At 35.7% G+C, this 11,683-nt stretch overlaps 1 protein-coding gene across 4 annotated transcripts in view; it reads right to left on the bottom strand.

Annotated features, from left to right (window-relative positions):
* ARID4B (AT-rich interaction domain 4B) overlaps positions 1–11,683 on the bottom strand; it is a 188,057-nt gene that overhangs the window by 89,551 nt on the left and 86,823 nt on the right. For all 4 annotated transcript variants that reach the window (XM_023728014.1, XM_023728015.1, XM_023728012.1 and 1 more), the window contains exons 3-4: positions 8,603–8,713; positions 3,469–3,534 (exon numbers count right to left, since the gene is read on the bottom strand). In XM_023728014.1, coding sequence (XP_023583782.1) covers positions 3,469–3,534; positions 8,603–8,713 — 177 coding nt within the window. The remainder of the gene's footprint in view (positions 1–3,468; positions 3,535–8,602; positions 8,714–11,683) is intronic.

The following is an 11,683-nucleotide window of genomic DNA, read 5'->3' as shown; positions in this document are numbered from 1 at the left end:
TAATTCATTTTAAAACAATAATAAATCATCACATTTGAGCATAAATACTAATTATTGGGAAAAACAACAACTTCCAAAGGAATTTTAGTGGGAGGAGTGGCATTTTTTACAGTTTTGCAAATCTCTTTAATGTCTGGCATAATAAAAGACAGCTGGATTCTCATATCTGCTTCTACATCGAATCTCTTCTGATTTGTTCTTTTGATTGAAATATGTAAAGAAAATCCGGCCTCACAGAGATATGTAGTTGAAAAAGGAGGAGTATTTTAATAGTCTTTTAATAAAAATGTGAATATTCTTCTTTTCAAAACTCAATAAGTGGTAGGCTCTTAGGGTTAGTTGCAATATAGACTCTAAAACCATATCGATGTATTTTTCATACTATTACATTAAAATTTGCTGATCTACCATACACTTTGAAAGGACCTGTTATGCATGCATAATTTTGTAACACTCTTCATCGGTCATCTGCAAAATACTGTTTCACTGAATTATGTAGATCTTCTAAATACTGACACATTTTATTATACAGTATCAAAAATCACATTCATTAATATCACTGCTCTCATCAGAAAAGTCTTTCTGTATTAAGAAGCTTTCAAGCTCAAGAAGGCAAACACAAGTTTACAAAGTTCTTATTTTTGTTTGAAAGGTTGACCTTTATCATTAACAGCATATACTGTCAACTGTTTTCCTTTAGGTGACAGACACATTTGGTTCATTTTCGAGAAAATGTCTGTCAAATAACCCAGTCTGAATAACCAGTGTCTCGGTCAAGTAAAAGTGGTGTTCCATTAAAAAAAAAAGCAGCTACTTTACTTCACAACTCAATTATGGGAGTGCTTTATGTGTACTTATTTTGCTACGTGAAATATTAAAATATCTGTATCCAGACAATAAAATTAGTAATTTTTACTGTTTCCTCAATGAGTAATTTTTACTGTTTCCTCAATGACATTCTTAAGTGAAACTGGCTTTTTTTTTTTTTTAACTGAGAGTGCATGGTGGTGAAGAAAAAATTATTACTGACTTGATTCACGTTAACGTGCCAGCGGTTTTACCCATCACTGATTGTGCACTATCAGTGAAAATGTCAACACAGTGAAAAGGACAAATCTTGGTATTACTGTTATAAAAACAGTTTTGGCCATACAAACCCCCTAAAAGGGAACCCTCAAGAGTCCTCAGTCCTCACTTTGAGAATGGCTGTCTGCAGAATTGACTGCCCTTGTCCCATACTACCACTCTCCTTTAAAGAAGGTTATGGAATGACAAGGACAAATAAGAAATAACTCTTAGGTCACCTTAAAGGTTAGAATGTGCAGGACAACCATTTAAAATATTTTCCATCTGATCAAGAAAATACTGATAATTACGTTTATATGCTCTTCATACCCAACTCCCCTGCCCCCACAAAAAAAAAAACAACACAGTTGCCATCAAGTCGACTACAACTCATGGTGACCCCACATGTGTCAGAGTAGAATTGTGCTCCATAGGTTTTCAATACTGATTTCCTGGAAGTAGATCACCAGGGCTCTCTTCCAAAGTGCCTCAGGATAGACTTGAACTTCTAACCTTTCTTAACCAGCTGAGCGCGCTAACCGTTTCCACTATCCAGGGATTCCCATGATCCTTATAGTGATGCAAAAACAAATTTGTTCATAGAAGAGACTATTAATTCCACACAATTCCCTAAAGTGTGAAGGGTAACTCAGGGAATTTTCATTAAATGACTGTAACAAATAGCTGGTATAATTTTTTTTACTTAATAGTGAAGTGGTCTAGGTATTATTTTCATGTAAACCACTACCGAAAATTTATTAAGAGAAAACGACCATCATTTTTTTGGCATTTATTTCCTCTAAGAGAAACATTTTATCCAAATTTTGATGCTTTTCTATCAGTTGATAGAAAGCTAAAAGTATGTTAGGAAACAATTCAAAATCTATAGAACAACAACAAAAAAATCCATAGACAAGAGAGAAGTTCCAATAATCTTGAAACAAAAATTTGATATACTTGCCACTGTCAAACCAAAATGATTCTAAGTCTTAATCACATACAAAGAAAATTTCATAAAATAAGAAAGACAAAAACAAACAAAATAAATGAATTTTGCCACTATCGGTATAATGGGAGAAAAACAGCTTAAAGTTACAAAGTAGTTGTCCTTTCTATCCTTTCTGAACACAGAACCTTTTTTGTGCTCCAGAAGGGGCTGTGCCAGGTTAACAGGGCAGTCAAGCAGTGAAGAGATATGCTGGTATGCTTAAATGAGGCAAAAACACAAGTAAGGCTTGGAGGTGTATGTATATTAAGTACAAGAGGACACAATGCTTCATTTACAGTCTTAGAGCCTGTCAAAATTTTGGTTCTGCCATTACTGGCTATGAGACCGTGGCCAAATTACTTACATTCCCTTTAGTTTCTTCTTCTGTAGAGTTGTTACGAGGATTAAATAATATGTGCAAAACACCTAGCACAGTGCTAGCATATACTAAGCACTAAATAAATGGTTACAACATCATTATTATAATTGAGCATGTTTTTATCCCTTTGTCCCTACAGGTGGTGAGCATGCATGTGTAACATTAAAGATGGCATCTACAAAATAGCAACAGTGGAAAATAATTTTTACAAGGCAGGATTAAAAAAAAAAACTTAAACTAGTTTTAATTCTCCATAGCACCTATTATATATATATATATATATATGCAAGGTACTAATACCCTGCAATCCAATTAAAAGTTTTAAAATTCAACCACAAAAACTGACAGATTGCACACGTATCTCTTTCTAAAAAGGACAGCTTTATAAGTGAAGGATTTTTTTTGCATCCACATGTTTCTTTAATTTTTTTAGCATTTCTTAAAATTCTCCTAGCCAGGCCAAAGTCTACTGTAAGATATTTAGAAGGGCTAAAGTACACACAAGTGGCTACCCACACATTCCCATTAAGTTAAAGTAAAGCAGGATTTATTTTACTGGCCAATGAGGAAAAAGGAATGTGTTAATAGGAACATGCTCGTTACATAAAACTGCGTAATTATCCTTAAAATATTTCATTTGCCAGTAGTTGCTCCAAAGAATTTACAGCTCTGAGTTTTTGCTCTTTTTCTCACTTTTTAGATTGTCATGGAACTTTCATCACTAATCCCTAGTTCATCGTCTATTAATTTTGGCACATCTAAAATTTTAGTAATGGAAATAAGGTGAGACTGAAACAGATAAGTAAAAAGCAGTCAATACTTCCTTGATAGTTATTTAATTGCTGAACACATGTTAAGTAAGCTTTACTATCGTATCAAGTTTTATTTAACATTAAATGTATTTTTTTCTATTAGTCTTTTTAGAGAAAATTCTCAGTAAGAAAATAGCCAACGACTGTTTTATAAATGACCAAATGTAATATTAATGTTTCCCAATCAAGCTTTAGAATAATAAATATTTTAATAAATGAATTACCTTTAGTGGGCCCTTTATGTGGTCATCCTGAACTTCCACTGTTGAAGAATCATGCCTAAATGTTACCTAGAGATTACAAATTTAATTAGCCATCACAAAAAAAAAAAAAATCAAGCAATTAGCTGTATTATTTACATATTTTTAATACAAATAATCTAAACTAATGGCTGCTTAGTTTATAAAAGATCCTAATCCCTAAATAGATTAACTGATAATTATTTACTTAAACAGACAACTGCCCGGATTATATCTCACTTTTTAAAAATAAAAGTAATCAGTGACATCACATCTAAATTACTCCATGTTTCACGTATCATACTTTATTCAGTACGATCAGCTATTAATACAATGAGGAACAGGCACAGATCTAGGCTATCAGGAACTATATCATTTTGTGAAGGCCTATACTATTAATAGGAAATAACAGCAAATATTTACTGAGAGCTATCTAAGTACTCTGGGTGGTGCAAACAGTTAAACACTTGGCTGCTAACCTAAAGGTTAGTGGTTCAAATCCACCCAGAGAACCTTGAAAGAAAGCCCTGGCAATCTACTTCAGAAAGGTCACAGTCACTGCAAACCCTATGGAGCACAGTTCTACTCTGACAGACATGGTGTGGGACAAAGAACTTGGTTTGGCCTTTGTTTCTGGTTTCCTAAAAATAACTCTTGGAATTTGCCAGCATTCAAGATGCCTCTATGTGCAAATATAGTGGGAGCCCCTAAGATCCCTCAAGAAAGCAAAACCAAATCCCCTGCCATCAAGTCGATCCTGATTCACAGCAACCCTATAGGACAGAGTAGAACTGTTCCATAGGGTTTCCAAGGCTGTAAATCTTTACGGAAGCAGACTGCCACATCTTCCTCCCAAGGAGCAGCTGGTGGATTTGAACCACCGACCTTTTCGTTAGCAACCAAGCACTTAATCAATTGCACCACCAGGGCTCCTCTAAGGCCCCTACGTATAGCAAAATGGTTAAGCCCATGACTACTAACAGAAAGGTTGGTGATTCGAACTTACCCAGAGGTGCCTTAGAAGACATGCCTGCTTCCAAAAAGTCACAGCTCTGAAAACCCTATGGAGTACTACTACTCTGCACATAAGGCGTCACTATGAGTAAAAAATCAGCTGGAAGGCAACTAACAACAACAACCCGAATAACTTCAGGAAGGGAGAGGGTCATGATGCAATCAATCACGCATATTCACTGATTTCATCCTCATACACATGCAATGAGGCCTTGATCACTGACTATGCATCAGCTAATAAAGGCCTGTGATGTGAAAATTCCTTGGAATTGATGATGCATGTGGAAGGACCTCAAGTCTCTGGGGACATGGAATCTCTGCGGACATGAAGCTCCAAAGCCCGTGCAGAAACCTCCAGACCTCACTTGTGCATCTCTTCAGGTATATCCTTTTTATGTTTGTAAAGACAGCCCTTCTCTAGGAGTTCGTGAGTCTCTGCAACAAATTATTGCATCTAAAGGTATAGTGTGGTCCCCTGCTCGAAAGCAGGGAGAAGTCACAAGAACTCCCTAACTTGTAACTGGTCTGGAGTGTGGAAAGTCATATGAACTCCCTCACTTGTGAATGGTCTGGAGTGGGGGAGTCACACAGACTCTCTAACTTACGACTGGTCTGGAGTAGGGGAGTCATAGGAACTCCCTAACTTATGACTGATCTGGAGTGGGAGAGTCATGTGAACTCCCTAACTTGTGACAGGTACGGAGCAGAGGAAGTCATATGGACTCCCAAACTTGCAACTGGTCTGGAACGGGGGAAGTCAAGCAAACTCCCAAACTTGGGGCTGGTGTGAAGTGGGGGAACTCATGCAAACTCCCAAACTTGTGACTGGTCTGGAGTGGGGGACAGTCATGCAAACTCCACCTTGAGAGAGGTATGGAGTGGAGGAAGTCATATACACTCCCTAACTTGCGACTGGTCTGGAGGGTGGGAAGTCATGTGAACTCCCTAATTTGTGACTTTTCATTTGCCAACACTTTGCAAGTGTCTCGTGTGTGACTCAATCATACTGGAGGGACTTAGCACCTACGTAGTGGTTAATGCCTCGAGGTGGAATCCTCATCCTAGCAGTCTCATAGCTGCTTGGAATTTTGAGGTAACCAGCACATGTAATGCACAAAGGGTCACCATGAGTTCGAGTCTGCTCAAAGGCAACTGGGTTTTTTTAAAATCCAAGTTATCAGGCTCTAGCATGAAACATTTGATCCTCACAGCTCTATGGTAAGTACAATTATTCCCATTTTATTGACAAGAAAACTGAGAACAGAAAGTGTATAAAAGCTCAAGGTCAAAAAACTAGTACATGGTGGAGCTGAGATTCAAGCCCAGACAGTCTAGCTCCAGAACTTTAACTATACTGCCTCTCTATATCAGTATAACAGTCAGAGAATGGGAAACTAGACAAGAGAAAAAAAAAAAAAAGAAAAACCAACCCCCAAACTCGCTGCTTGATTCCTACTCATAACGACCCTACAGAACAGAGTAGAACTGCCCTATAGGGTTTCCAAGGAGCACCTGGTGGATTCGAACTGCCGACCTTTTGGTTAGCAGCCGTAGCTCTTAACCACTTATATCACCGGGTTTCCAGACAAGAGAAGTAAATTAAAATAAAGGTTCAAATTTAAATATTTAATTAGCAGACAAGAAAGAAGACAGCTTACAGCATTCAGTACAGGAAAAGTTGTTTTCTCTACAAATATAAAGAGTTCTTACAGGGACTGAACACACTAGAATAGGTCTTATCAGATGTATGTGGTAATCAGGTTAGGTAGCAGGCTCATAAACTAGCTATAACAGAATATGCCCTGTACCCAGAGGACCACGGGCATTTCTGTGTCACAGAGAAGCATTATCACACTTTATTTAAACTTAGACTGTTAAGGCACTTAACTCTTAACTCTAGAGTTTCAGTAATGAATATAGTACTTAGCACATAGTGAATGCTCAGTACATGAAAACTGGTGAAGAAATGTACAGTGAAACCTGTGATAGCCGGAACTCAGCGTGACTGCCTTGTTTTTCCAGGTCTCGCAAGTTTTCCGCCTTTGACAGGGTGCACTTTTCTATTGCTCTCTATTAGTGGAAAATACTTGCGTTTTCCTTCTCTGACAGGTTTCCATCTTACAAAGTTTCCAGCTTTCGCAGGTTGTACTGTATCAATAAATTTGTTTAAAAAAACTATTAACTTTGAATCATAAATTACACTGGTAAAGAAATATACCATCAGATCTGTTGAGAAACAATTAATTTTGAATTATAAACAGATTTCTACAGCTGTCAAAAGAAACTAAAAATAAGTTTTAGATATCCATTATTTAACAAGGCACTCAATGTCAGCAGAGGCAGCAGAGATGCGTATTAATGGTTTTGTTCCTTTTGTTAATGTCAAGAAATGACAGGACTGCTACATGTCATTTTCCTGGTTGTTCATTAGAGAGAGACACCCAGTTGATGCGGCAAGTGGGGGCTAAAATCCAGCCTGTGCTCTGTGGGCCAAGACACGGGTCCTAGAGTGATGCTGCCCCTGCCCAAAGAGAGCACCTTTTTCTGTTGTTGTTAGGTGCCGTCCAGTTGGTTCCAACTTATAGTGACCCCATGTACAACAGACCAAAACACTACCCAGTCCTGGGCCACCCTCACAAACCTTGTTACGTTCGAGCCTATTGTTGCAGCGACTGTGTCAATTCATCTCACTGAGGGTCTTCCTCTTTTTTGCTGACCCTCTACTTTACCAAGCATGATGTCCTTCTCCAAAGTACATAAGACAAAGTCTCACCATCCTTGCTTCTAAGGAGCATTCTGGCTGTGCGTCTTCCAAGACAGGTTTTTTTTTCTAACTGGCACAAAAGTGCTAACTGCATGTCAAGCTCAGCCAATGAGGTCCTCCACCAAAACTGAGGGTTTTCATCTAATTCACACAAATGTGTTACCTGTGCTAGCAGCAGCTTGTCAGAAGAAGTGAGAAAACTGATAAAAAGAGTTTTCTCTTCATCTCTAGAATAGGAGTGGCAAAAAACTTGAGTGCTCAGGCAACACCAGTGTGTGAAACCAGAACAGGAAATGCCACTATAAGAGCAGTGTAAGAGCACTTGCAGTATCAAATTACGAAGAAACTGACAGGAAAGGGGCCAAGACTAACATCTTATGGGCTTACAGTCAATTTAAAGGCCTTTTCACAATGGTTCTAACCCAGGAGCACAAATCAGAATCACCCAAGAAGCATTTTCCAACACACACATGCATAAGGGAGGAACCCAGGCACATAGGCATGGAAAAAGCTCCAGAAGAGTCTCTGACACTTTTCACTGGAAGTGTAATAGCTTTACAGCCTGTTTAATTGGTAATATTCAAACTAATATTTTACAGGGTATCGCCTAATCTAGATTATAAATCCTAGAAATCAGGTCACACTCATCCTCCTTCTCATCTAACAGAGTACCTTGAAAATTATTAACAAACGAATAAATAACTGCCTTCAAATATTTCACTTGTCCCGTATTTTTCAGCACTGATAATTTATTAAAATGTAAACAGACTTCTTTTTCTGCATTATCTGAGACAAAAATCAAGTATTGCACAAATATTTTAAGACAGGCAGAGAATAAGGAAATCAACAACTTGATTTACCATAATTCATTACATCCAAAATGCCATAAATTATAAATCATATCTCAATTTCATGGCTCAAATGAGGGGGGAAAGTGCATCTTAAAATTGAGAAACTATGATAGTTCCAATTCTGCCACTAATCTGCTATAATACCTTGGATAAATTATTAAATCTCTATAAGCTTCCTTTTTCTCACAGTAAAATTAAGGAACTAACCTAGATGATCTCAAATGTCCTTTCCAGCTCTAACAATATAAAAAGGCTAACAACATAAACACCACCAAGTCTATAATAAAATGTCATTTAAAATACCAACTGTGATAATCTAGTTTCATTCCAATTGAAATATTCTAAAATCACCAATAATGCTTTATTTTGAAGTATGTTTTAACAATCATTACTCCTAAAAATTCACCTTGTAGAAAAACAATTCTCAGATACATTTGCCAAGTAAGAATTTAAATATTGAATACTGTACATATAATTTATAATACTGTACCTTGACTTTGACAAGTCTTTTTGCTGTCTTGATCTTGGCTTCACAGAAGGCTCCTCTGTATTTAGCACTCACATCAGTGCCCACTGTCAAATAGGGAGGCTCATCAAGGGCCTAAAATGCAAAGAAATTCAAATGGATTTAAATTATCCAATTCTTTCCCAAAATTAGACTTCAGAACAGCAGATCTAATCCTGTTATAGCTATAAAATATATAATAGTTTAATGTATTTGTTAACAAGAACAATCTATAAAACACCACAAATTTTAAGAGTAAAATGTTCATTATAAAGCCTATTTAAATGTGCTAAATACCATATAAAATATAAAGACACCTTTTTTCTTTCTATTAAATACCTGTGGTCCATGTTATGAATTAGCTCCAACAGAAGTATAGTTTTCCACTTACCCCTCTTCATCTACCCATTCATTCACTCAAATATTTTCTATATGGTCATTCAAAAAGAAGGGTCTGTTTGCTAGAAGGCAGAACCTTAAAACTCAAAAGTCTGAGAAAAATCTCTCAAATATTTAGCCACTATCTTGGCAGCCATGCAAATTCAGAAAAGCTCTGTTATATCTGTATCTGGACAATTCTAAGGTAGAATAGCATAAAAGGAAAAACAAATAACCTGTACGCAAACAACTGGTGAAAAACTACAGGAAGACACCCAATCTGGGAAGTCTCAGATAAAAATTATCCCAAGTGTCTCAAATGTTTTGGCATGCGTTCACTGTTTATTTACTCTTCTACCTTGATGTCTCCTGACTTGCAATTAACAGTTTAATTGTCCTAATCCAGCTGCTCTGACTTTTTGTAATCAGGCACATTTCTACATCTACAGGCCTAAATTCTTCTGATTGTATTAATCAACTGTATAGCCAAATGAAGATTAGGTAAGCAGCTTTTTCCAAAGTGTATTCAAAGAAATAGTAATAGCCCAAGATATTCTACCAAGAAGGAAAAGGTGGAGGAAGTTTGGGAAAATCAGTTTATTGAATGTACCCACACTCTGCCTCATCTTTGGAGATTCACAAAAATGTGTTAAAGGATTTGAGAAGCCCTATAATAGAAAAGAAAAAAGAAAAAAAAAGTTTAAATATTAACTCAGTATTTCCCAATCCATTTGTCCAAAGAACCCTTTTTATCCTATTAATATCCTGCAGAAATTCCATAGAACATAACTTGGCAAATGCTGTTAAGTAGCACTGAATACTGAAAATGTTTCATTTGGATCTTAAAATAAATTTATATCTAACAGTTCTGGCTAATACACAGAGAAGTGATCTTAAAAAAAAAAAAAAGATTTCAGTGCTACTACAAAAAGCGCCACAATTCTATCAAATATCAAATAATTTTAATAATGTTTTTTAAAGGAGGGATATCAAACCAAGATAAATCAAGCAGACACCCAAATGGCCATCTGCATCACATTCCATGTATTTCATTAAAAGTTTTTTTAATCAAATATATAATTTTCAAAATCTACTTAGAAGCCTACATTTCAATTCATTTATGCTACAACAGCAATGTACCCTGACAGAAAGAAAATCATTTCTGTGTTACTATTTTTTAAAAAATTTTATATCATTAATTAACTACAGCTTGATAACTTTATACTACGTTTACAGCAAAAGTTAATAAATGCTTTTTTACTCTAACTATCTGCCTTAGTCCTTATTTAATGTTATTCTCTTTGTCCAAAATTTTAATTTAACTTTAGACAGGCTAGTGGCTTTATTTTAGCAAGAATATGAAAAGAGACTTACAGCACTCTATCCAAAAGTTTAAGAAGATTTCAAAAAGATACCAATTCACTTTGTGGTTCAACTGGCATTGGGTATTATTGCTAGAAAAGCCCAAATGGTGGGGCAGTCTTCATAACCATAGGCTCATTACTCTCTACAACTTGCAACCTCCCCTTCGTTAACAAATCCTTCTTTATTAGCCTGTAAAATTTTATTTTCAGAAATAAATAGTAAAAGTAAATGAAGACTGATGAGGAACTAGAAATCATGAAATGAAGAAGAAAACAAGAAATCAATTCCAAGTTGCTCATTTGTGCCTACTGAGGAACTAATATTTATGAGATGGTAATAATCTTTTAATTTTTTATTATAGAGAATTCTAAACAAACAAAAAAAGAATGATATATTTAGATTACTAGTACATAGAAAGCCATTTATGTATACTTATTACTATTCACACCCAATACTAGCAAAATATCTACAGCTTGTTGTATATATGTTGATAGGGCAGATTTATTAGACTTTAATTTCAGACAGGAGATTCTTCCCTGCCCTCCCCTCAAAAAAAAAAAAAAAACCTAGGCCCATCCCACTTACGCCGTCCTTACCATATGAAAATCCATGTTGACAGGAAAAGAATATTAACTATCTCAAATATTGTGGGGCCAAGTTATTATTTTGAAGGGTAATATTTTTCTTCCTTCAAGCTCTAACACATAAAGAAGAATTAACAAGGCATAAAAAGGAAATGTCTCTTAGAAAAATACTCGCAAAGGAAAGCCAAAGTCAAATAAAAAGCTGCTATAATTGAAATACATTTTTAGAGCAGTGCCAATTTGTTAGAAAAAGCATAGGAGAAGCAATGATCAATGTTCTGGTCTTACTTTTTTTTTTACATCATCTTAACTATGCAAATTTATTCATTAGCTATTGCAATTTATCTCATAATTTAGATAACACAGTACTTTGAATCCTATATACATTTGTTTAACAAGCCTGTATCAAACCATTAAGGTTATAAAGATGGTCAGACTGGAATATTGTGAGATACATATAATCATCTGGCAGTAAAACTATGAAACTATTTTTAAATGCTGACCAAAATCTGAATGAGACTTTCTACAGAAACACAAATAAAATCCATAACATACATGATCAGATCTGTACATGTAATTTTAGAAGAGCATACGTTATCACTCTTAATCATCTGCATAATGAAGCAATAGAGCAAACTAATTATACACAGACTTTCAAGGCAGAAAGAAAAACATCTAATACCAGCTCTATCCCTTACACTAACTAGACAAATATTTGCAAGCTACCTAAACTCTTTAA

This window comes from Trichechus manatus, unplaced genomic scaffold (assembly GCF_000243295.1).
Source record: "Trichechus manatus latirostris isolate Lorelei unplaced genomic scaffold, TriManLat1.0 scaffold00021, whole genome shotgun sequence".
NCBI classification, from domain to species: domain Eukaryota; kingdom Metazoa; phylum Chordata; class Mammalia; order Sirenia; family Trichechidae; genus Trichechus; species Trichechus manatus.
Note: the sequence above shows the minus strand (reverse complement) of the source record. Positions and strands in the feature narration are given on the sequence as shown.